This window comes from Hylobates moloch, unplaced genomic scaffold (assembly GCF_009828535.3).
Source record: "Hylobates moloch isolate HMO894 unplaced genomic scaffold, HMol_V3 SCAFFOLD_13, whole genome shotgun sequence".
In the NCBI taxonomy this organism is placed as follows: domain Eukaryota; kingdom Metazoa; phylum Chordata; class Mammalia; order Primates; family Hylobatidae; genus Hylobates; species Hylobates moloch.
In genome coordinates this window covers 94418982-94443925 of record NW_026652288.1, presented here as the reverse complement: position 1 = coordinate 94443925, position 24944 = coordinate 94418982, and the positions used below count along the sequence as shown (strand labels likewise).

General features: G+C 38.3%; 1 protein-coding gene across 6 annotated transcripts in view; it reads right to left on the bottom strand.

The window, feature by feature from the left end:
* VPS8 (VPS8 subunit of CORVET complex) overlaps positions 1-24944 on the bottom strand; it is a 234631-nt gene that overhangs the window by 79413 nt on the left and 130274 nt on the right. For all 6 annotated transcript variants that reach the window (XM_032171818.2, XM_058426256.1, XM_058426252.1 and 3 more), the window contains 3 exons: positions 9994-10141; positions 4393-4482; positions 2233-2275 (listed from right to left, as the gene is read on the bottom strand). In XM_032171818.2, the coding sequence (XP_032027709.1) occupies positions 2233-2275; positions 4393-4482; positions 9994-10141 (281 nt within the window). The remainder of the gene's footprint in view (positions 1-2232; positions 2276-4392; positions 4483-9993; positions 10142-24944) is intronic.

Sequence of the window (24944 nt, the reverse complement as noted above, 5' to 3'; positions counted from 1 at the left end):
TACCTGATGATCATAAAACAACACAGACCCTATCATCTAGGACCTTACTACAAAAATATAGGTAAGTAATCTACAGAGAATTAGGGAAACGGTATGTTAGTGAAATGTGTGGAACAAGGGGTCTCTAAGAAATGTGTGTTAAAGAGGATAATCTAAAAATCATCCACCAAGTGATTCCCTGATCTTCAGGAGGGCTACTTTAAAAATGTCAAGGAATATGAAAACAAACAACCCAATTAAAAAATGGGTAAAGGACTTGAATAGACATTTCTCCAAATAAGGTAGATAAATAGCCAAAATACTCACGAAAATCATCACTAATCATTAGAGAAATGCAAATCAAATCCATAATTAGATACTACCTCACACACATATGGATAGCTACTATTAAAAAAAACAGAATATAAATGTCAGAAAGGATGTGGAGAAATTAGAACCCTTGTGTACTGTTGGTGGGAATGTAAAATGAAGCAGCAACTAGGGAAAACAGTATGGCCATTCCTCAAAAAATTAACAGAATTAATACTTGATCCAGCAATCCCACTTGTTGTTATATACCCAAAAGAATTGAGAGCCAGGTCATGAAGAGATACTGTACATTCATGCTCATAGTGGCATTAGTCATAATAGACAAAAAGTGGAAGTGGCCCAAGTGTCCATTGAAGGATGAATGAATAAATGAAATGTGGTCTATACATACAATGGAATTTAATTCAGCCTTTAAAAGGAAGAAAATTCTGACACATGCTACAACATTTATGAACCTTACGCTAAGTTAAATAAGCAAGTCACAAAAGGACAAACACTATATAATTTCATTCATATGAGATACTTGAGTAATCAAATTCAGAAAAAGAATGGTGAAAAAAGAAAGTAAGATGGTGTTTGCCAGGGGCTGGGAGGAGAGGGGAATAAGGGAGCTGTTGCTTTATAGGTCCAGATTTTCAGTTTGGGAGATTAAAAATTTTGGAGGTGGATGGGGGTAATGATGATATAATAACGTGAATATACTTAATGCTACTGAACTGTACACTTAAAAATAGTTAACGTGGTAAATTTTATGTTAGGGTATATTTTACCATAATTTTTTTTTTTTTTTAAAGATGGAGTTTTGCTCTTTTGCGATACCCAGGCTGGACCACAGTGGTGCAATCTCGGCTCATTGCAACCTCCGCCTCCCAGGTTCAAGCGATTGTCCTGCCTCAGCCTCCCAAGTAGCTGGGACTACAGGTGTGTGCCACCACGCCTAATTTTTGTATTTTTAGTAGAGACGGGGTTCACTATGTTGGCCAGGCTGATCTCGAACTCCTGACCTCAGGTGATCCGCCTGCCTTTGCCTCCTAAAATGCTAGGATTATAGGTGTGAGCCACCGTGCCTGGCCACCACAATTTATTAAAATAATTTTTTTTGAAATATCAAGGAATATGATGAAAATTTTATATTTGCTAAGGACAAAACCACTCAAGATACTAAACTGTCAACTTTTACTGCTTTGGGTTAAAACTGTATAAATTCAGTTTGGAAACATTGGCTATGTTCAATGTCCTACTAATTAGAAGCTCTGATTTGCTGTTGTTTGGCACATTAATTTTCAGGATTTAGTTATATACCTCATTTAAACATAACCAAACCATACTTTTGTTACAGCAAAAGTATAAACAAAAAGATAACCAGCCTAGCGTGGTGGCTTATGTCTACAATCTCACCACCTTTGGAGGCTGAGGTGTGCAGATCACTTGAGCCAAGAGTTTGAGACCAGCCTGGGTGACAGGTGAAACCCCATCACTACAAAAAATACAAAAATTAGCCAATGTGATGGCACGTGCCTGTAGTCCCAGCTACTTGGGAGAGTGAGGCAGAAGGACTGCTTGAGCCTGGAAGACGGAGGATGCAGTGAGCCAAGATTGTGCCACTGCACTCCATCCTGGGCAACAGAGCGAAAGCCTGTCTCAAAAAAAAAAAAAAAAAAAAGATAACCAACAAACGGTGCCTAATTTTCTGTATATTTAACTCCACTGAAAATTAACATCACAAAGCCACAATGGTTTCTATGATTTCCTGTTATGAACTCTTGAAAATTAGCTAAAATTTGGATCCATGTTAAAATGAATAAACAGTAATTATGCATATATGCAAGTGTAATTATTACATAATAAATGCAATTTATTAAACATCTTTTAAAACATGAGGTCCATGGATGAAAAATGTTGTAATTATATTCAAGAACTTACTTTCACCTTGATGTGTTATCTCTTGAAGTTTGCTTTGTAGCCTCTAGGAGATAAAAGAACATAGGAGTTAAAAAGGAACACTTTATAGTTCTACCCACCCAATACTTGATTTAACATATTTTAAAGGTAAACCCCTCAAAACTGCAAGGTTATTAAGAACAGTCCTTTACTGTCAGTCAGAAGTAAATTATTGTGTTTATAGAAAGTACAGAGCTAGCAGTATGAAAAGGGACCCAAAGATCAAGTAGCACTCATTTTGCCCACCTCTGCTTCTGTCATCCCACCACAGTCACTTTGGATAAGGGAATCCAATTCATACTGGGTGATATAGTTTGGATATTTGATTCCTCCAAATCTCATGTTGAAATGTGATTCCCAATGTTGGAAGGTGGGACTCAGTGGAAGGTGTCTGGGTCATGGGAGTGGATCTGCATGAATGGCTTGGTGCGCCCCTCTGTGGTAATGAGTGATTTCTCCCTCTATTAGTTTACATGAGAGCTGGATGTTTAAAAGAGCATGGCACTCCTCCCTCAACCCCACTCTTGCTCCCTCTCGTGCCATGTGACACATCAGTTCTCCTTTACCCTCGCTTCCTGAGGTCCTCACCAGAAGCAGATGCTAGATGCTAACACAGCCGGCAGAACTTTGAGCCAAATAAACTTTTCCTTAAAAATTACCCAGCCTCAAGTATTCCTTTAGAGCAACACAAAAGAGACTAATATACTGGGTTATGAGTAAACGGGGTATAATATACTGGGTTATGAGTAAAAAGCTTATAAGCTAAGATCATCAACTACTTCCTCTCAGTTACCTCATACCATATGCAAATGATCAATAACTTCTCAAATCTAGCCTTCTTCTCTCCGTTGCCACTGACACACCCAGTTCAAGCTCTCATAGACTCATATCTGTACCATTGCAATGGCCTCCCAAGTACTGTCTGCTTTGTTTTACCTCCCTCTTCTCTGTATCCTGCCTCCTATCCCCCAGCAGTCACCACAGCAGTCTTTACGAAACAAACATCAAATCAGTTTCTTGCTTAAAAACCTTTATTTGATCCCGTGTGACAAGAAGATTAGCTAACATTCTTTAGTATGTCCAACAAAATCTGTCCAAATCTGGACCTAACCGTTGTTTCTCTCCTGACCTGCCTATATATCACACAGCGGAGCCCTAGTGAAGCTGCTGGCACTCTCTTAGTCATCCATACTTCTTTGCTTTGTATTCCTAAACCTTTATGAATGATGGCCTCATTCCCCACAGAGATCTCCTGTTTCTCCTCTCATCGATGTCAGAAATACTCTTATTTATTCCTTAAAACTAGGTTCATGGTATCGTCAACAAATAAATTGCAAGAAAAAAAAAGAGGTATAGGAGTAATTTACAGATTAAAAGAGATTAAGAGCCTACACAAAGCCTCTGTGGATGATTCTTGCTGGCTTATTTTAGAATCATATGGCTAGAAAGAAACTAGAAGCCAATATGGAACATTTTAAAATATAAATATGATATCCCTAATCTATTCCTAGCCACATGACAATATTAAAAAACACAACAAAACAAAACTGCTACGTCACTTTACCCATCAGGACGGCTACTATCAAGAAAACAGAAAGTGTTAGCAAGAATGCGGAGAAACTGGAACCCCTGAGTGTTGCTGGTAGGGATGTAAAGTGGCATAGCTGCTATGGAAAACAGTAGGGCAATTCCTCAAAAAATTAAAAATAGAATTGCTATTTGATCCAACAATTCTACTTCTGGGTATATATCCCAAAGAAATAAATGCAAGAACTCAAAGGTGTTTGTACATCCATGTTCACAGCAGCATTGTTCACAACAACCAAAAGGTAAAGCAGCCCAGGTGTCCCCTGAAGGAGGAATGGGCAAACAAATTGTGGTATATACATAAAAATACTTGTCAAAAACTCATCAAATGGTGCATTTATGACTTTTTTTTTTTACTGTTGTACATTTTACCTTTTAAAAAAGTACCACAAAGAAATATTAAACTCTAGTTAATGCTATGCATGATAAAAATATTCAGGGATAAAATATATTACTGTCTGCAACTTGCTTTGAAACAAAAGAAATTAAGATGGATGCATGAATGAATAGAGGAATAGACAGAAATATGATGAAAGAAACATAGTAAAATGTTACCTCTAACATTATTAGGAAGGCACCATGAATATCTCCTTTCTTTTCCAACAGATAAGCAGTGACTTCATGAAGTTGATACTTCTGAGTAATCTAGGAAAGAAAAAAGATAAATATTTTTATTCACCAATCTTGTTTGTGGAGTGGGAAGATCCCACTGAGGATGAAAAAAACTCATATGATAAATAATGAATTTATACTTTATTAGTATGATACTTTACAGTAAAATATGCAAATAACTGACTTTCTAGTCATATAGTAGATCATTTGGCAGTTCTAACTGGACCAGATTCACTCATTTTTTTCATTTATTTATTTAAAAAAAAAGTTACACACCTGAATTAGGTATACACACTGGAGAAAAGCTAACGTATATACATGCATACTAACAATACAAACTAGAACTTGATCAAGTACAATTATTAAAAAATTGAAAATGACAATGAAAACATTACACATCAACTTGTGAAATATTAATAAAAATTAATAAACAAAATCTCTAGTAAAAAAGAAGTATCAGTTAGGCTAGGGAGAAAAAAGGAAAAAAGTACAGAAATGACAGCAAACAATAGAGAAACAATAGAGAGATTTCACAAACTCCAATGTAGCTTTTTTGAAAAGATTAACAGGTTAGAAAAAATGTTTATTAGAACAAATAACACATTAACAGTTTAACAGAACAAAGGAAGAAAACATGACAGTCTCAATAAATGCAGGAAAAGCATTTGGCAAAATACAGCACCCATTCATGACAAAAACAAAACACTCTTACTCAAACTGGGGATAACATTTTCTTAACTTAATAAAAACTATCTACCAAAATCCTATGATAAATACCACATTTAATGTAAAATATTAGATATGTTCCCTTTTAAATCAGGAACAAGGTTAGAAGTCATACTATCACTGCTTCTGTTCACCAATACTTTAGAGATCCTAGACATCTGATAAAAGAAAGAAAAAACTACAAGATTGGAATTAAAATAAAACTGCCATTATTCTTATTGTCATAAAAATCTAGAAACTGAATTTTAAAAGAATTCTGCCTGGTTGCTCCATACAAAACAATGTACAAAAATCAGTAACATTTTAATACAGCAGCAGCAATCAATATAGAAAGGTCATCTCGAAAAATCTCCTTGTACAATATTAACAAAAACTATAAAGTAACTATGAACAAATTTAATATGTGCAGGAACCTTATATAAAAGCTATAAAACCTCACCAAAGAGCAGAAAAGGCAGTTTTAAAAGGCATACATTTTCCTGAAAGAGAAGAATCAACACTATAGATATGTCAATTCTCTCTGAATTAGTCTATAAATTCAATGTATTCATAAATCAAAATTCCAGAGTTTGTTTCTTTTAAAGAAACTTGACAATTTGATCTCCAAATTCATGTGGAATACTAGGAGATGTAGGACACCAAAAATAGCCAAAGCATTTTAAAGAAAAAGGAGGGAGGATTCTTTTTCCAAATAATAAATCTATTGAAAAGCTGTATTAATTAAAATATGTGGTATGGATATAGGCAAAGACAACCAAAGGAAGAGAACGGAACCCACAGAGTCATGCATATTTGGGAGTTTAGTATATGGCAGTATGGCATTAAAAACCAGTGAGGAACGGATAATAAAATGCCACATGGACCATTAGCCATCATGTGGAAGATAAAAATCCTTCTTTTGATCAGCTTGCAAAAATTAACTCCAGATGGATTAAAAGCCTAAATGTAAGAAGCTAAACTATAAAATGTATATATAAGAGAATATCCTTTATTCCATTAAAATAGGAAAGGAAATAAGACACACACACACACACACACACACACACACACACACACACACACACACACACTCTTAAGCCTTAAAGAATGGTAAACTAAAACAGAAGTCACTAGAAGCCAAGTTAAATGATGTGCCATAATAAATTGGAAGAAAGTACCTCCAACACATAAAATTAGCAAAGGATTAGAGATTGGGAAATCAGAAAAAACTTCTAGAACTCAATAAGAGAACCACAGAAACTCAACAGAAAAAATGGGCAAATGACATGAATAAATAATTCAGAGAAAAGAAAATTCCAATGGTCATCAAACATATGGAAAGATGTTCAATGTCATGAGTAATCACTAACACCCACCACAGCAAAAATTAAGAAGACTAAAAATAGTAGGCATCAGCAAGGATGTGAAAAATAGCAAATATCAGACACTGCTGATGAGAATAGAAACAATCTGGAAATCAACTTGGCAATCAGTAGAACTACACTACTTTGTTGTCTAAACAATTCCATTTGCAAGTATATTACTCAGAGAACCCTCATATGGGCACACAAGAAGATATATACAAGGATGTAAACTGTAACACTGTTTATAATAGCAAAAGATTGGAAACAATCTAAATGTTTACCAACAGGGAAATAAACAAATTGGCACATTCATTTGATAGATTACCGTAAGATCATTAAATGAATGAAGTAGATCTACATGTATAAAAATGTTTTAAAAATTTAGTAAAAGTGGCCGGGTGCAGTGGCTCACGCCAGTAATCCCAGAACTTTGGGAGGCCAAGGTGGGTGGATGACTTGAGGTCAGCAGTTCAAGACCAGCCTGGGCAACACAGTGAAACCCCATATCTACTAAGAATACAAAAATCAGCATGGTGGTGTGCACCTATAATTTCAGCAACTTTGGAGGCTGAGGTAGGAGAATCACCTGAATCTGGGAGGTGGAGGCTGCAGTGAGCTGAGATCATGCCACTGCACTCCAGCCTGGGTGACAGAGACAGACTCTGTCTCAAAAAAAAAAAAAAAAAAAAAAAAATTTGATTAAAAAAAAGCAACTTACAATAAAATATCTACTGTATGATATTAATACAAATTTTAAAAACATATAAAACTAACATGTATTTTATAGATACATACACATATAGAAAAAATTCAAAACATAGATCAGAAGGATAAACACCAGTTTAGGATGGTGGAGACTTCAGGGGAGAGGGGGGAATAAGACAGATAATGGGTGCTCTACTTTTAATATAAACAAACAAGAACAATAAGATAACAAAGATCTAAGGCCAGTATGGCAAAATGTTAACTGTAAAATTTGGTTGGTGGGTATATACATAATTGATATTCAGCACATTTCTGTAAATTTGAAGTATTTCATAATAAACATTTTTAAAAGTATGTGTGGGCAATTCAGGAGGTAGATGCAGAAAATACAGGCAACTGTTTCAGGAGTGTTGACAGCAAAGGAAAAGAGATGCATGACAGCTGAAAAATAAATGTTAAATGGGAAACATACTAATCTGTTATAGAAAATAATGTGTGTGTCTGTACATTTTCATTTAGAAACAAAAGAAAATAAGGGAAGAGAATTAAGGCAATGAATGCGCTAAAGTTACTGAATTGCTATTTAGTCTATTAAGTTTTATGGCACAACAAGACTAATCATCTGTGTCTGCAAACAAGAGTTTGGTCTCCTTTCAATATTTTTACTGTGTTCCTTTTCCTATGCTTATTGAGTTGGTTAGAATTTCTATCATGCTTGATCAATAACAATTTCTATAAAGCTGACTTTACTAAAATAAATGGAGAGGCAATTTATCCCAGCAATTAAGAGCATGCACTATAGAGTCAGACTATGTGGGTTCAATCTCAGGGGCTACTACTTAGTAGGTATAAACTTACACAGGTAACTTCATATGTGAGTCTCCCTTTTAATTATGACTTTGACTTATGAATTACCATTATTTCACAGTGAACTGTGATCCTACTCTGATCCAATCTTTTAAACCTTTGACATGTTTGACAGGCTTCTCAAAATCAAAGTTCAGATTCTAAAATTGAATCTTTTTAACCTCAACCTAATATTGGGATGTTGCAGAGGGTCCCTGAAACATACAAAAAAGAGATAATAAACCAGCTTATTTGACGTGCTAAATTACATGGGAAACACTGTCACATAAGAAATAATGTTTCTTTGAGCTGAAAAAAAAGAGTATACCCAGGTACTACAGGTAAAATCTGATGATGGCAAGCCCATGGCTTCATTTCCCAGCCTGAAGATGAGAGACTTTTAAAGGTCTACTCTGAGATTTCTTGTAAGTTTCAGCAGAGGAGATTCTTAAAAAGCCTAAATAGCCAATCACTACTCTTGCAGTACTTATATAAATAATCAGGCCAAATATAATGACACTAAACTTATTTTACAAGTCAATTGAACTTACTCTGATTATTTTTGGTAAAAATGGGGGAACTGGAGAAAAAAAGTATTTCAGAAAAAAAAAAAACTACAGTAAACATGAGATTCTAACTCACAGTTTTTGATATTTTATTATTTACTTGCAATTTGACTACATCTGAATTTTTAGTTTCCTCCAATATCTGACCAGCTCTCCAAACTAATATTTGAACATTTTCTCCCATTTTTCTGACTTGGAATCACTGAAATTAAAACTGCTTTTCCTGAAGCTCTGCACACTAAAGCTAGACAATTTGATATTAACTTTGGAGGAATCACCACAACAACTTATTTATGGACAGAAAGTTCACTGAAACACCTCATTCAAACGGCAATCCAGGAAAATCTGTCCGATTGCCATTTCCTACTTCCACCCCAACTATAGATACTTTAAACACAAATCTTGAAATATTCTCAGCTGGCTCCCCTCCAGACTGAGAGACAAGCTTACAGACTGCTCCAAACATTAACTTTTGTTTCCTTTTTGTTTCTATAGAAATGTCTTTTATTAAATGCCTATGTGCCTATACCTGACTTTGTCAGAAACACACTTACAACACCACCACCTCCTAAAATGAGATGCAACTATTTAACTAAACTGACCCATTTTCACAACCAAGAGATTGTTTCAATACGACATGGGACAATGTACCCGAATTTGTTCCTTTCCATTTGTTCCAATCTATGATTTTCTCCCCTCTGCCAATCTATTATGTCAAAACCACTAACAAATCTCTCCACAGTTACCTACCTGGCGTTTAATATGTGAAACTTTCTAAAAGTAAAGTTTCAAAGGGGGCACCGAACAAAACCAAAATAAGTTTCCCCCAAATACTGAGGATTGTTAAGTTAAAGACAATGAAAATGCAGGGGAATCCTCTGCTCCCGCCTCTATCTGCCTGATGGCAGGACATACATTCTTTACTGGATAGTACTCGCTTATTGGCCCGGAGAAGACACCAGCAAGCACGGGAGGAATCTGGAAACACAGTTGACTATCTTCCCATACATGTTCCCACCTTTTACTAGGCTGGAACTGCTCTCTCCTATCTTGTCACTATGTAAGATTTAAGGCTCTTTGTTAAAATACTGTTTAAGCAAAGCCCCTAAGCCACTGCCTTGAGAAAGATACTTTTGAACTGAGGTCTCTCCTACATGATGGGAATAGCACATATCAATAAACCTCTTTTTGTTTTTCTTTTGTTAATCTGACTTTTGTTTTCAGGAGTGTGTCTCAACTAAGAATTTATAAGGTTTAAAAAAGAAATTATATATTTTTTCCCCTTTTCTTTGATCATCTGTCAAATGGAGAATGTTAAGAAGAGTTTACTCTTGTCTCTTCTACATTGTTCGTCTCACCTGAATAGTTTCTTCCAGACGGTAGCACTCAAGGACTTGCAGAGTCTCTATAACTTGGGTTGGGTTGAACTGACACAACAGCTCAATGAACTGCTCTGTGATACAAGGAGATATTTGCAGTAATTCTTGATTTATATGAATACCTTCCCTAAAAACACAAAAGAGAATACTCAATTGTAGCATTATTTAATCACATCTATAATTAAAAGCTACCAGTAAAAAGCACATTACATTAAAACTAGGACTACCTGCTGGTCAGATAAAAATATGAATTGAAAGTCTCAATGCTATTTAGGTTACTTGAGCAAACTGTACATTACATAAGAGGCATTGTAAGTTGCAATATTACTCAGGTTATGTTGAATAATTAAGGAAGTAACATTCAGTTGAAACTCTTCTAAATCATACCAAAAGTTGTGTTTTATTCTAAAAGAAACAAGAGCCACCCAATTTAGTCCTAATACTTTGATCTCTAAGTAACTATATATAACCATCTTCCAATCTCAGTGTTTCTTCTTTATGTTCTTCATAGCATCAATCATATCACATTGCAATGACTTGTTTAATTATCTACCTTCTCTAAAACACTATAAATTCTGTGAGGAGTAGGTACCAGGTATCTTCTCAGTAGTAAATTTTTGAAGCTAATCAATGTCTTGCACATAGTGAGGACTAATTTTTTTGGTTATTGTATAATAAATACAGGAGTAATACTAAAATACACAATATTTATGGGTTCATTTGCCTAGTACACCAGCTACTCACATAGCCTGCTATTCATAATGCCTACACAAAAGTTTTGGAAGTAGAATATTAATTGCATCATGCTGGGCACTCAAGCACTCAATTACTGATGGCGGAAAGTAGCTACTTAGGAAACCAACTGTTCATTGGAGACCTAAGAATCATCCTCTCTCTAGCTTCAAAAGAAGTTAGTTCCTTCTGAGAGTCCTATCTTCTCTTCAGAATTCCTGAACTAAAGCTCATTATTATATAAATAACTGGAACAGGGTTAATAAGATACAACAATGATTGCTCGGAAAACTAGCCCAGTTCTGAAGAAAGGTTAAAGCACACGGTCTAAAGAAGCAGTTTCCAGCTTTTCTCATATTGTGGCACACAGAAAATAAGATATTTGTTTGGTCCACTGTAGTGAAGTAAGACTGCTCACAAGGGACTCTGGTGGTCTCAAGAGCTGAGACAGTCTCCAGGCACACTTGTAACCATGTACAGTACATCAATAGCCACAGGGTGGGACTCTCTGGACTCCAGAAAGAACAATTTGGATTTTGTAATTATTCATAAGTGATAGTAAGTAGTGCTTCTACTTTTACTAATAAGAAGCTTGGGTTAAAGAAAAAGAGACTGTATTTAGACACAGGGCATTTTCCCTAATTTAAGAACTTTGTGATACTCAGTCCTGACCAGAGGTGGGTAAACGATAAACTGCTGCTTGGAACTTTCAATACTTGCTGATGGGCTAATTCAGTATCTCCTCAAATTGGCTATAAATTCCAAGGAAAGAGTGTTCTTTTTTTTTTTTGTATCTTATAACTGCCTTTAATACAGAAGTTTGTTCAGTGACTGGCTATTCCCTATGTATACCACCACCTTAGTTCTTACCCACAACTTGAAAATCACCTGTTTAAGTATCTGTGTCCCCAACTACATTGTAAAGTCCATGGTATTGCATTCATAATTGTTTACCCATCATTAAGACAAAATAAATAGTGCTCAGTAATCTGATGTAAATATATATTGAATTGAACTGAAATGAATGTAGACAGTACATTGGACTGCCTTCAAACAGAGGAAGAAAACGTGTAGGGTCCAGCCCTATGGGACTTAGCAGGTGTTCTCCCCGTGTGCGGAGACAAGAGATTTAATAAATAAAGACACAAGACAAAGAGATAAAGAGAAAATAGCTGGGCCCGGGGGACCACTACCACCAAGACGTGGTGACCGGCAGTGGCCTCAAACGGCTGGGCGCGCTGATATTTATTGCATACAAGACAAGTGGGGGCAGGGTAAGGAGGATGAATCTTCTAAGTGATAAGGTGAAGCAAGTCACATGATCATGGTTCTTCTATGCACTTACAAGAAAGATCAAAGACTTTAAGACTTTCACTATTTCTTCTACCGCTATCTACTACGAACTTCGAAGAGGAACCAGGAGTACAGGAGGAACATGAAAGTGGACAAGGAGAGTGGCCATCGAAGCAGCACAGCACCACAGGGAGGGGTTTAGGCCTCTGGATGACTGCGGGCAGGCCTAGATAATACCCGCCCTTCCACAAGAAGCTGGTGGAGCAGAGTGTTCCCTGACTCCTCCAAGGAAAGGAGACTCCCTTTCGCGGTCTGCTAAGTAACGGGTGCCTTCCCAGACACTGGCGTTACCACTTGGCCAAAGAGCCCTCAAGCGGCCCTTATCCATGCGGGCGTCACAGAAGGCTCACCTCTTGCCTTCTAGGTCACTTCTCACAATGTCCCTTCAATACCTGACCCTATACCCGCCGGTTATTCCTAGGTTATATTAGTAATGCAACAAAGAGTAATACTAAAAGCTAATGATTAATGTTTATAATAATGATTGATAATTGTCCATGATCATCTCTGTATCTAATTTGCATTATGATTATTCTTATTTTAACTATTTTCTTTATTACACTGAAATAGTTTGTGCCTTCAGTCTCTTGCCTTGGCACCTAGGTAATCTTTCGCCCACAAAAACATAGAATAGAGGGCTGAAAACTACAAGGACTAGGGCTATAAACTCAGAGATAATCAGGAATAAACCCTATCAGAAAGTCCTACATGGAGAAATTAGAAGCAGCACATGATAAATCTAGGGACACGGCAGTTCTCTATGTGGGAATATAATATTGTGATATGATAAGCACACAGCTCCTAAAATCGTTAAGCTTTCCAAAGTGTTATCTTCTTACATGCTAGTGAGATGACTGAGGGCTGGGGGCTCCTGGACAGCCTCAGGATAAGGGCTGGTTGCCAGGAGAGCCAACCACATGATTAGAGGGTTGGAACTTTCAGTCCCACCCCAGCCCTGACACCTCTGGAGACGGAAGAGGGGCTGAAGGTTGACTTGATCACCAATGGCCAACGATGTAATCAATCACGTCTACATAATAAAGCCTCCATAAAAACCCCAAGGACTAAGTTCAGGGAGTTTCTGGATCGCTGAACATGTGGAGGGTCTCGGAGGGCAGTGTGCGCCAAGAGGGCATGGAAGTTCCCTGGCCCTTCCCACATAGCTCGCCCTATGCATTTCTTCTTCTATCTGGCTGTTCCCCTATATCCTTTGTAATATCCCTTATTATTAAGTAAATGTAAGTAAGGTTTTCCCTGAATTGTGTGAGCTGCTCTAGCAAATTAATCGAATCTGGGGAGGAGGGTCAAGGGTATCCTGATTTAAAGTCATAGTTGCTCAGAAGCACAGGTTACAGCCTGGGGCTTATGCTCAGTACCTGAAGTAGGGGCTAGTTTTGTGGGACTAAGCCTGTGGGAAGAGAAATAAAAGGAAAATCCTAAGCTCTCCAACCAACTTAATGAAACTGAGATGGAGCAGGGGCCTCTCTTAGGGGCCTGCCACACACCTTCCCCTCTTTCAAGCATGAAAATAAAGAAAAATATTGAATCTCTTCAAGGGAAATTCCACGCATCTAGCTAGTCTTTAGAAGTAAATGAGTAACCTGATAACAAAGAAAGAGCTTACAACAATAGCCACCCAAGTAGGTTAGAGCCACAAGATGTTTGATTCCCTGTAGAAATTAAAGATAACATCTTAACATATGTCCCTGAGTTGTTTTTCTCAAACCTGCACCACAACCAGATGGAAAATGCCAACCACTGTCATGCAGAACTCAGATAAGGGGGCCCCTGAGGACTGAGCTCTGTCTGCTGTTGTTTGCTCTAGATTGCTTCCTAAAGGGTCTGGAGAGAGTCACGCCCACAAGCCAAACCTTAATATTCCTTCTGCCGATCCCAAGTACTTAGGCAAAGCCTTGCTTCCTTAACCAATTGCAAATCAAAGAATCTCTGAATCCACCTATGCCATATAGGACCCCCACTTCAAGATATCCCACCTTTTTGAGCGAAATCAATGTATAAAACCTCCATGTAGTGATTTGCAATTTGGCCTGTAATTTCTGCTTTCCTGAAATGTTCCCCTGTCTTTAAAAACTCTTCCTGTAAGCCATCAGGGATGTCTGGTCTTAAGCATGAGCTGCCGATTCTCCTTGCTTGGTGCCCTGCAAAGAAATGCCCTCCGTTCTCTCACTGCAAACCTCAATGTGGGTGTTTGGCTTTACTGCACCAGGTAAGTGGACCCAGGTTCAGTTTGGTAACAGACTCCACCTGAAAAATTGAGTTCCCAGCCATGATAGGATGGCAGGGCAGACATGCCTCAGTATGCCCCTTCCTTATTAACCTTTAACCAGAATTCTTTCCTAAGGAGTAAAAAGAAACCAGCTCTGGAAAACAAAAAATAGATGGCTCATTCTTTCATTGCCTTTAGCCAACTGTCTGAGGTTGTGACCAGACTCCTCCTCCACCTTTGCTGTTTCAATGTGATAGCTCACCAGTTTCACAATACATCCTTTCCTAAACACTAACCACCACCTCCACAACTGTTTTGCCAAATGGCAGAGGACATGCAGTGAGGGTTTCCGTGTCATCTGCTTCACCTTTTGATGTCAGAGGGCTGAAAACTGCCCCTTTGGATTGTGGTAATGCTGCCATATTTTGAACATGGGTCCCACGAAAAGGCATGAAGCTCGATTGTGCATCTGCTTATTTCTCCTTTCATAAATATTCATGACTCTTCCTATAGGTTACTGAATATATACACTTAGCTACTCAGCATAAATTACTGTTCCTTTTACCCCTCCCTTGAACTGCTTGTTTTCAGCTTCTGCCAGAGGCTACACTTCCCAGCCTGTAGAACGGCCACTTTGCAGGCTGCAACTCTTTATCTGAAATAAAGCTCTCCTTTCAAAATTTATGAACCTTGTGATTCTTCAGTTGGCAAGGATCTGACAGTAACTCCAGATACATAGTGTCAGAAATGAGTGAAATTGTAGGCTACCCAGTTGGTGCCCACTAGAGAACTGCTTGATTGGTGTGTGGGGAAAAATCCCCACACACATCACCAACGCAGACTGATTTATCTTATTATCAGAGGGATCAAGGTTGTGTCTCAAGAGAACACTATTAGGTAAAAGAAAATGGGAATGTTAACCAATGTTTCCCCATATTCAGATGAGCCAGTGTGCTTTCCAGAGGTTTATGCCAAATTGTAGGTTGTGTTTTATGCCAAATTGTTGGTATTTCATTTACATCAGACTTCTGTTAATATGTCTTATAAATGCAAGACTATGGAGCAAATTAAGACTAGACATAAGTATGAATAATAGTACTTAATTCTTTCCAGAAAATTTATTGACACAACCATTTACGAGAAACAAAGTTGTGAATATGCATCAAACCAAGCAAATCACCCAGATGAATAGATTTTGATGGATTCATTGTGAGAGAAATAATGTGTCTGATGGGAAATGATCAGGCCACATCAATATAATCAAAACTTTAATAAGTTAGCTGGAGCATTAATGATTTACATCCATTTCCGACTGTTGCTTATCAGTCTTCCACATAAATTTGCTATATCCATTTCCCAAAGCTATCTGTTAGTCTTCTATTAACTATCTGCTTTGCAATATACCCACTGCTTTCTTTTGTCAGTTTTAGAAGAAAGCATGTGTGTGCTTTGTGAAACACACACACAAACCCTGCCTACTACAGAATTCAAGTTGGAGCACATATCCACTCTTACTCAAATTGTGAAAATCATTTCAAATTACAACTCTGTAAACTGAACCATTTCTAGGGAAGACGAAAAATATATATCAGTTTTGAAAAACATACATCAAATTCTTTTTTTTTTTTTTTTAGACAGCCTCACTCTGTCATCTGGAGTGAAGTGGTATAATTTCAACTCACTGCAATCTCTGCCTCCCGGGCTCCAGTGATCCTCCCACTTCTGCTTCCTGAGTAACTGAGACTATAGGTGTGGGGCACTACGCCTGGCTAATTTTTGATTTTTTTGTAGAGATGGGGTCTCACCATGTTGCCTAGGCTGGTCTTGAACTCTTGGGCTCAAGCAATCCACGTGCCTCAGCCTCCTAAAGTGCTGGGATTACAGATGTGAGCCACCACGTCTAGCCCACATTAAAATTATTCAAAAATTCAAATTATGTAAATTAGTTCAACCATTGTGGAAGACAGTATGGCAATTCCTCAAGGAGCTAGAACCAGAAATATCATTTGACCCAGCAATTCCATTATTGGGTATATACCCAAAGGAATATGAATCATTCTACTATAAAGACATAGGCACACGTATGTTTATTGCAGCACTATTTACAATAGCTAAGTCATGGAACCAACCCAAATGCCCATCAATGATAGAGTGGATAAAGAAAATGTGGTACAAATACACCATGCAATACTATGTGGCCATAAAAAGGAATGAGATCATGTCCTTTGCAGGGACATGGATGAAGCTGGAAGCCATCATGCTTAACAAACCAACACAGGAACAGAAAACCAAACATCAGATGTTCTCACTCATAAGAGGGAGTTGAACGATGAGAACACATGGACACAGGGAGGGGAAGAACACACACCAGGGACTGTTGTGGGGTGGGGAGCGAGGGGAGGGAACTTAGAGGACGGGTCAATAGGTTTAGCAAACCACCATTGCACACGTATACCTATGTAACAAACCTGCACATTCTGCACACGTATCCCAGAACTTAAAGTAAAATAAAAATTAAAAAATAAATAAAATTCAAATTTTGACTTCCTAATATTTGACAAAGAAAATACACATTGTGTTGGAATTTTTTTAAAGGCTAGTCTAGTCCCACCCCCTCACTCTAAAAACTATCTAAATAGGCCAGTCTAGATTAATCTTTCATTTCTCTAAGGAAGAGGATTTCACAACCTCCTTCATGTATTGTTTTTACAATTTAGGTCCACTTCGGCTTAGCCTAAATCCTGTCTGCTTAAATTCTCTGCTCTATCCCATATATCCAGTCCTTAGATGTGGTGGCCCCCTTTTGACTACCCAGTACCTTTTAGACTGCGAATGCAAATATATCACCCACAACAAGCTAGAGTAAAAAAAAAAAAAAAAAAAAAAAACTGCTGGGTGTGGTCGCTCATGCCTGTAATCCCAGCACTTTGGGAGGCTGAGGTGGGTGGATTACTTGAGGCCAGGAGTTTGAAACCAGCCTGGGCAACATGGTGAAACCCCATCTCTACTAAAAACACAAAATATTAGTCAGGCATGGTGGTGCGTACCTGTAATCCCAGTTACTCGGGAGACAAATGCAGAAGAATCACTTGAACTCGGGAGGCAGGGGTTGCAGGGAGCCGAAATCACACCACTGCACTCCAGCCTGGGCAACACAGTGAGAGACTCTGTCTCAGTTAAAAAACAACAACAACAGCAACAAACAACAACAACAACAACAAAAACCCCTATTTTCCCTATAGTTGTCATTCAAATCACAAAGCCTTTAAGCTGAACTTTCAGCTTTCCATACACATTCCGAGTTAAAAATGCCAAATGTAATCCTGTGCCAACTAAGCAAAACATAAGTGAATGTTCCAATCTGCCTGAAAAATACGTTAAATGTGATTATTACAGGTAGCAAAGACAATATCTATAAAATCTGTATGAAACTGTAACATACAAACACAATGGTCTCTACAAACTTGACAAGCATTGACTGAGACAGAAACTTTCCTCTGGCAAGAAGGAATCCAGTGCATCCTTGGTCTCTTTGCTCCCCATCAAGACTGCCACGATCCACAGAGCTAACGGTATTTCCGCATATAGGAACAGCCACAATCCCTCATAAACTTTTAAGAGGCACAGAACAATGCAGGCAAGTTCATCATTGCCTGACAGCAAAGATTCTGACACATCAAGTTAATGTAACAGCAGATCTAAGACAGCTAGCTGTAGGGGATTTGGTCACTTTCCACTTTCCCGGTTTGACTAATAATCAAATGCCAAAATGTAATTTTTCAAATCTTTTTTTTTTTTTTTTTAAGACAGACTCTCACTCTGTTGGCCAGGCTGGAGTGCAGTGGCATGATCATGGCTCACTGCAGCCTCGACCTCCCCGGCTCAAGCAATTCTCTCACCTCAGCCTCCCAAGTAGCTGGGACTACAGGTGTGCACCACCATGCCCTGCTAATTTTTATAGAGATAGGGCTTCACTGTGTTGCCCAGACTGGTCTTGAACTCCTCGGCTCAAGCAATCTGCCCATCTCAGCCTCCTAAAGTGCTGAGGTTACAGGTGTGAGCCACCTCACCCAGCCTAATCTTTCAAATTTTAATAAAATTTGTTATTTCTCTGATAGTCATGAAAAGAAAGTATATATTGTCCTTCTACATAGGAAGGAAACATGAGCTTTATAAGCTAATAGAAATAAGAGCCTAATGATTTCAGGGACAGAAAGAATAATTCAGCTCTATAATCACATCAGGTATAAATGTTATTTGAATTATTCTAATTCTATGCAGGCTGGGATGTCGTATTTTCAGACTACTTTAAGAAACTAAGGTTAACTTTAAGGGGCCATTAAAGCCCTCAGAAGAACTGGCCTGGTGCCATGCCTACATGGTTCTCAGCCTTGCAGTAAGTAAAGAATGTCACTTTCTGACAGGCCCAGGAACCTCAGAATATTCTGGGGACTCCAAGCAAAAATGAATTCACCCAAGTATTACTGGTAAAATCTGATTACTATGCTGGCCACTGATTTACTATTGGTAAAGTCCATGGCTACCCTGAAAAGGCTTTTTTGTTTTTTGGAGACAGGTCTCCCTCTGTCATCCAGGCTGTAGTGCAATGGCAGTGGCGCGATCACAGCTCACTGTTTAACTTTAAACTCCTTAGCTCAAGCAATCCTTCTGCCTCAGCCTCCTGAATAGCTGGGATTATAGGTGTGACTACTATGCCTGGCTAATTTTTCATTTTTATTTTTTTTAGAGATGAGGTCTCACTATGTTGCCCAGGCTGGTCTTGAATTCCTGGCCTGTAGAGTCTTTTAAAGGTATAAGCTAAGGTTTCTTATAATAAATTCCAACAAAGCAGATTAAAAAAAAAAAAGAGTCTACATGGCCAATCACTATCCTTGTTGCACTTTATGCAAATGATCAGGCCAAGTATAATAAGGCTAAAACTGGTTTTAATAATTAAATTAGTGTAATTACTGTAAATATCTTTAGTAAGAATGGGGGTAATTATAAAGAGACAACTTATGTTTCAGAAGAAAACTACAGCACATCTGTTATTAGATTCTAGACCTGTTGAATATTTTTGAGTTTTTTTATTACCTGGACTAAATCCTGAATTTTTAGTTTCCTCCACTATCTGGCTATGACTCCCAGACTTATGTTTCTAATTTTTCTCCTACCTTTCTGACTTGAAATCATTAAGTTTTAAAGTGTGCTTTCCCTGAAGCCCTGCAAGCTAAAGTTACACAACTTGATATAAACTTCGAAGAAATCATACAAATTATTTATGGAAAAAAGTTCACTGAAATTTTGATGCAAACAGCAATCCAGAAAAATCTGTCAAAATTACCAGTTTACTTTTACTTCAACTGCAGATATTTTGAAAACAAATATAAAAATCTTCTCAGCTGACTGTGCTCCAGAATTAAACTCGCTAACAGACTGCTCCAAACATTAAACTTTGTTTCTCTTTTGCTCCCATAGACATGCCTCTTGCTAAATATGTTTGTCTATACCATAGAGTTAATTTTGATTAAAAAAAAAAACAAAACCTGTCCACAACATCACCTCCTGAAATAAGATACAACTGATCAACTGAACAGAGTAATTCTCAGGACTAAAAGACTGTTTCAATAAGATATGGGACAATGTACCCAAATTTGTTCCTTTCCACTTGTTTTGATCTATGATTTTCTCCCCTCTGCCAAACTGTTATGTCAAAACCTCTAACCCAAAATCTCTCCAGAGCTACCCACCTAGCTTTTAATATGTGAAACTTTCTGAAAGTAAAGTTTCAAAGGGGGCACCGAACAATCAAATACGTCTCCCCAAAATATTGAGGATTGTTAAAGACAATGAAAATGCGGGGAACCTCTCTGCCCCTGCCTCCATCTGCCTGATGGCAGGACATAACATTCTTTACTGGAGACAGCACTTGCTTACTGGCCCAGAGAAGGCACCAGCAGGTACCAGTGGAATCTGGGAACAGATTTTACTATCTCTTCACACGTTTCCACCTTTTACAAGGCTGGAACTGCCCTTTCCTGTCTTGTCACTATGTAAGATTTAAGGCTTTTTGTTAAAATACTGTTTAAGCAAAGCCCCTAAGCCACTGCCTTGAGAGAGACACTTTTGAACTGAGGCCTGTCCCACATGATGGGTACATCACACATTAATAAGCTTCTAGGCCGGGCGCCGTGGCTCACGCCTGTAATCCCAGCACTTTGGGAGGCTGAGGCGAGCGGATCACGAGGTCAGGAGATCGAGACCATCCTGGCTAACATGGTGAAACCCCGTCTCTACTAAAAATACAAAAAATTAGCCGGGCGCGGTGGTGGGCGCCTGTAGTCCCATCTACTCGGGAGACTGAGGCAGGAGAATGGCGTGAACCCGGGAGCTTGCAGTGAGCCGAGATAGCGCCACTGCAATCTGGCCTGGGCGAAAGAGCGAGACTCCGTCTCAAAAAAAAAAAAAAAAAAAGGCTTCTGTTTGTTTTTCTTTTGTTAATCTGAGTTTTGTTTTCAGTAGAGTGTCTAAACCAAGAACCTGAAAAGGAAAAAAAAAATGTTTTTTTCCCTAAAATGACTTTACAGCTATTACTACATATAAGTAAACTGCTCTCAAGAAAACAATGTGGATGAGGAGGGAGGAACAGGTATGTGAAGGGAAGAATGGCAATGTGTAGTGTACCTTACGAACACATAGGTCAGCACTGCTCAGGAATAAAGGAGAGAAGAGACATGGGAAGATGGAAGAAAATGCTGCTGGCCAGGTGGGCTGAGTCCTTTTGTATCAAGAACGGCCCTGTATACCAGGAAAACTGGATTTCACCTTAGGTAATGGGAACTGAAAGAGCTTTAAGAAAGTGGCAGAGAACATTATCATTATCTGCCTGTTCAAAAACGGAAAAGCCACCTGGTTATGAAGCTGCCATCTCAAAGATGATGACGGTGAGAGAAATCTAGCATGGCTGACTCCGTCTTGTGACAAGCCTCATAGGCTGGCTGTCCTCGCTCATTCCTGGGCACAGGCCAAGCTAACCATGAGTGGAATTTAATTTACAGTTTAACTTTGACGCAAGGATGATAACAGTCCCCCTAAAATTAACCCTCTCCATGCTCAGGGACCAAAACCACCTTTGTAAGACTAATAAAGACTACAAGATCGGGATTATGGGAAGAGCCTGAATTCTGCTAAAATATAGGTGTAGCTAAATGATAGCCAGCCATTGTAACCTAGCGGGCCTTTCTATAATCCCTTGCTGCTCAAGGAGTCATATGGCCAGACATCATGAGATTTGTGACTTCCCCAACTGCTCCTATAGATAACACCACTATTATAGAACCTAAGATTGGTCTCTGGAGATGTTTTCAGACTTTGGCATTCTGGCCATCTTCTGACTCCAACCAGACCTGGGACTCATGACTAAAGTGGTCCTGTGGCCCCCACTGAGGCAGACTCAACACACAAGGACCATTTTCCACACTACTATAATTTCATCTCCAACCAGTCAGCAGTGCCCATTCCCTAGCTCCTTGCCCACCAAATTATCCATAAAAGCCCTAGCCTCTGAGTTCTCCAGGAAACTGACTTAAGTAATAAGTTATTACACCAGTCCTCCCATGTGGCTAGTTCTGTGTTAATTAATCTCTTTCTCTACTGTAATATTGTGGTCTCACTGAATTGGTTTTTCTGTGTAGCAGGAAGAGCCTGTTGGGAGATTACAGTTGGGAAACCAGCAAAAGAAACCAGAGGGGGGATGTTAAGTGCCTAAACCAGGGCAGTAGGGGTAAAGACAAGAAGAAAAATCACATATAAGAGATAGAGAAGAGGTAGAGTTTATAGATTTTGGTAACTGTTTCTGTGCAGTGTGGTGACAAGGTGGAGTGGGAATGGATAAAGGAAAGTGAAAACTTGATCAGCACTCTCAGGATTTTATTTAAGATACTTATACATAATTACCTGCTTTTGCCTATCTTTCTCCATTAGAATGTAAATTCTCTGAAGGCAGGGCCCTGTCTTATTCATCATTTTATCTCCCATGCCGGTCAAGTGCTTGGTAAGCTGTAGTTACTCAGTAAATTGCTACATAAAATAAATGAGTTTATGATATTAATTGTTAAGAGAGAAGAGGTTTAGGTTGGAAAAAGTGAGTATAAATAACAATTTCATTATAGGTAAGTACTGATTAAAGGAATAAAGAACTATATATATGTAATATATATATATATATAGAGAGAGAGAGAGAGAGAGAGGAGCTGACTGGTGATTAGGAGGTGATGATGTGTTACAATTTAAAAGGTTGAATTTGAGTTGTTAGCAAAATACTAACCAAAGATATAAGATCTAGGGGTACGCCAGGCCAAACTAACAATCACCTTGGCCACTGTAGGCACTCACTGAAGTAGGTATTTTTTTTAATATGTCAAAGTTCATGAACATATATAATCTCCTAACTTTGTATGTTACCTTTGAAATATGCTATTTCAATACTGAGTGTCAATATCTCAAAATGTCCCTTCAAAAATATCCACAGAAACACTGACAGATTCAACTAAAATCCAATGCATAACTATTTCCATAATCTATATTTTGCTCCTTGGCAAAGTTACTCATTTTCTTAACAATGTTCAATTCTTACTTTACTCTGATTAAACACTTTCAGATACAATGTGACGTATGCGTTTTTTTCCTACAGGAAAATCATACTATGTGTTTCAGAGGGCTTCAGAATATTGTTAACAAAGGCTAAATCGACATTACCAGGAAAATCATACTGGGGAAAATATTCAGAATATAAATATACTTGCACATTCTCTTTACTCCTCATGCAGCTCATGGCCTCACAAAAAACACGTGTCCTTTTGTATTAACCTTTAAGCATCCCCACTGCATAAGGAACCTGCAGCTGGGTGTAAGCACATCAAGAGAACTCCTGTGAGAATTCATGGCCAGCAGGAATGCACCCAGGGCGTGGGGGTAGAGTGGGGCTTTACATAGCAGCTGTCCCAAAGGAAATAATTGGAAGAGGATGCAAATCCTCTCTCCCAAGCTGTTGGCCTTAATTCAGGCAAGTAATTTGCTTCTGGAGGATTAACCCCCTCTCCCCCTAAAACTATCTAATCTTTCTATGTACAGACGCCACCAATATCTTTGCAGGTCAATTAATTTGACTGAGGAAACCATTTACATAACAAAGATAACACAAAGACACTGGGTAAAGACATAGAGAAATATACACACGAATTCAACTGGATGACCTACTCTTTTAAAAAAGCTGTTGACATAATAAAAACTACCCCCTCAAAAACAACTTGATACTTGTAAATGTTTGTGTGTGTGTGTGCACGTGTGTGTGCAACCTCTGCCTCCCAGGTTCAAGCGATTCTCCTGCCTCAGCCTCCTGAGTAGTTGAGACTACAGGCGTGCACCACCACGCCTGGCTAACTTCTGTATTTTTAGTAGAGACGGGGTTTCACCATGTTGGCCAGGTTGGTCTCGAACTCCTGACCTACAGTGTGGTCCGCCTGCCTTGGCCTCCCAAAGTGCTGGGATTACAGGCATGAGCCACCGTGCCTGACCATACATGTAAACGTTAAATTAAATATGCATAAATTATACATACAAGAATGAGAATCCTATTAACTCAGGTGTTGGGGGCAAGAGCAAAAAAAGCAACACTCTGAGATGATACATACACACCAGCAGTCCTCATCTCAAAATAACTGTTTTCTTTCATAATGCTGCTTTAGGAGTTTCATAGGGGAAAAAACCTGGAGGTTAAAAATATCTATTGCTTAAAAAGAACAAAAAGAGAAGAAACAAAGGCAAAAATATTTCACACTTGGCTGTCAAGTAAACTGCTAGCCGGGGCCAGTCTACCTATTCTTGATGTTGTTTTGACCCTATATCCGTATTCCGTACTCCCTCAGTTTTCCCAGTACCTGAAAGGACTCTAATCCTTTACTTTAGGTTAGTTAACACGCACAGTCACTAAAAAACAGCTAAAATGTAATGAGAAGTTAGTCAATCAGAGACTAATATAAACCAATCCATGCGCTCTGCTTTCTTCTTACCCTTGAGGTCAACTGTATTAGGAAAAGGTGTTGAGTTTTTTCCCTATCTTTTATATGCTTCATTGTTTTCATATGTTATTTATATATTCCTCATTGTAAAAGGGGCCATACAATACAGAAATTGACAAAGCAACTAGAAAACAGTTTTGATGGGGAAATGGAGGAAGGTAATTTGGATTCTTTTTGCCTATAATGCAAAGAGCTTGAAGAAGTATGTGTACCCTGCATCCCTGGAAAGAAGGGAACAGAATGGGGTGGAGGTAGGGTTCAAAGGATACCAAAAACAAACCTTATACAAATCAAAACTTTGTCTAACAACCACTCTCAAAGCAAAAAAGGGAGAACTTCCTCTTTTTTCTTTACTCCCTCAGCACTCAACCTTCTTAACCTACTTTCTCTCCCTCAATCCAGAACTCAATATGTTACTAGTATTATATATTTACTTACACTGTGGGTTAAAGAGGCTTTTATGGATTACCTTGAGATGCTATCATTTAAAATGTTCTTTATATAAAAATGATTGAAATGCCAAACATTAAATTCAAAAA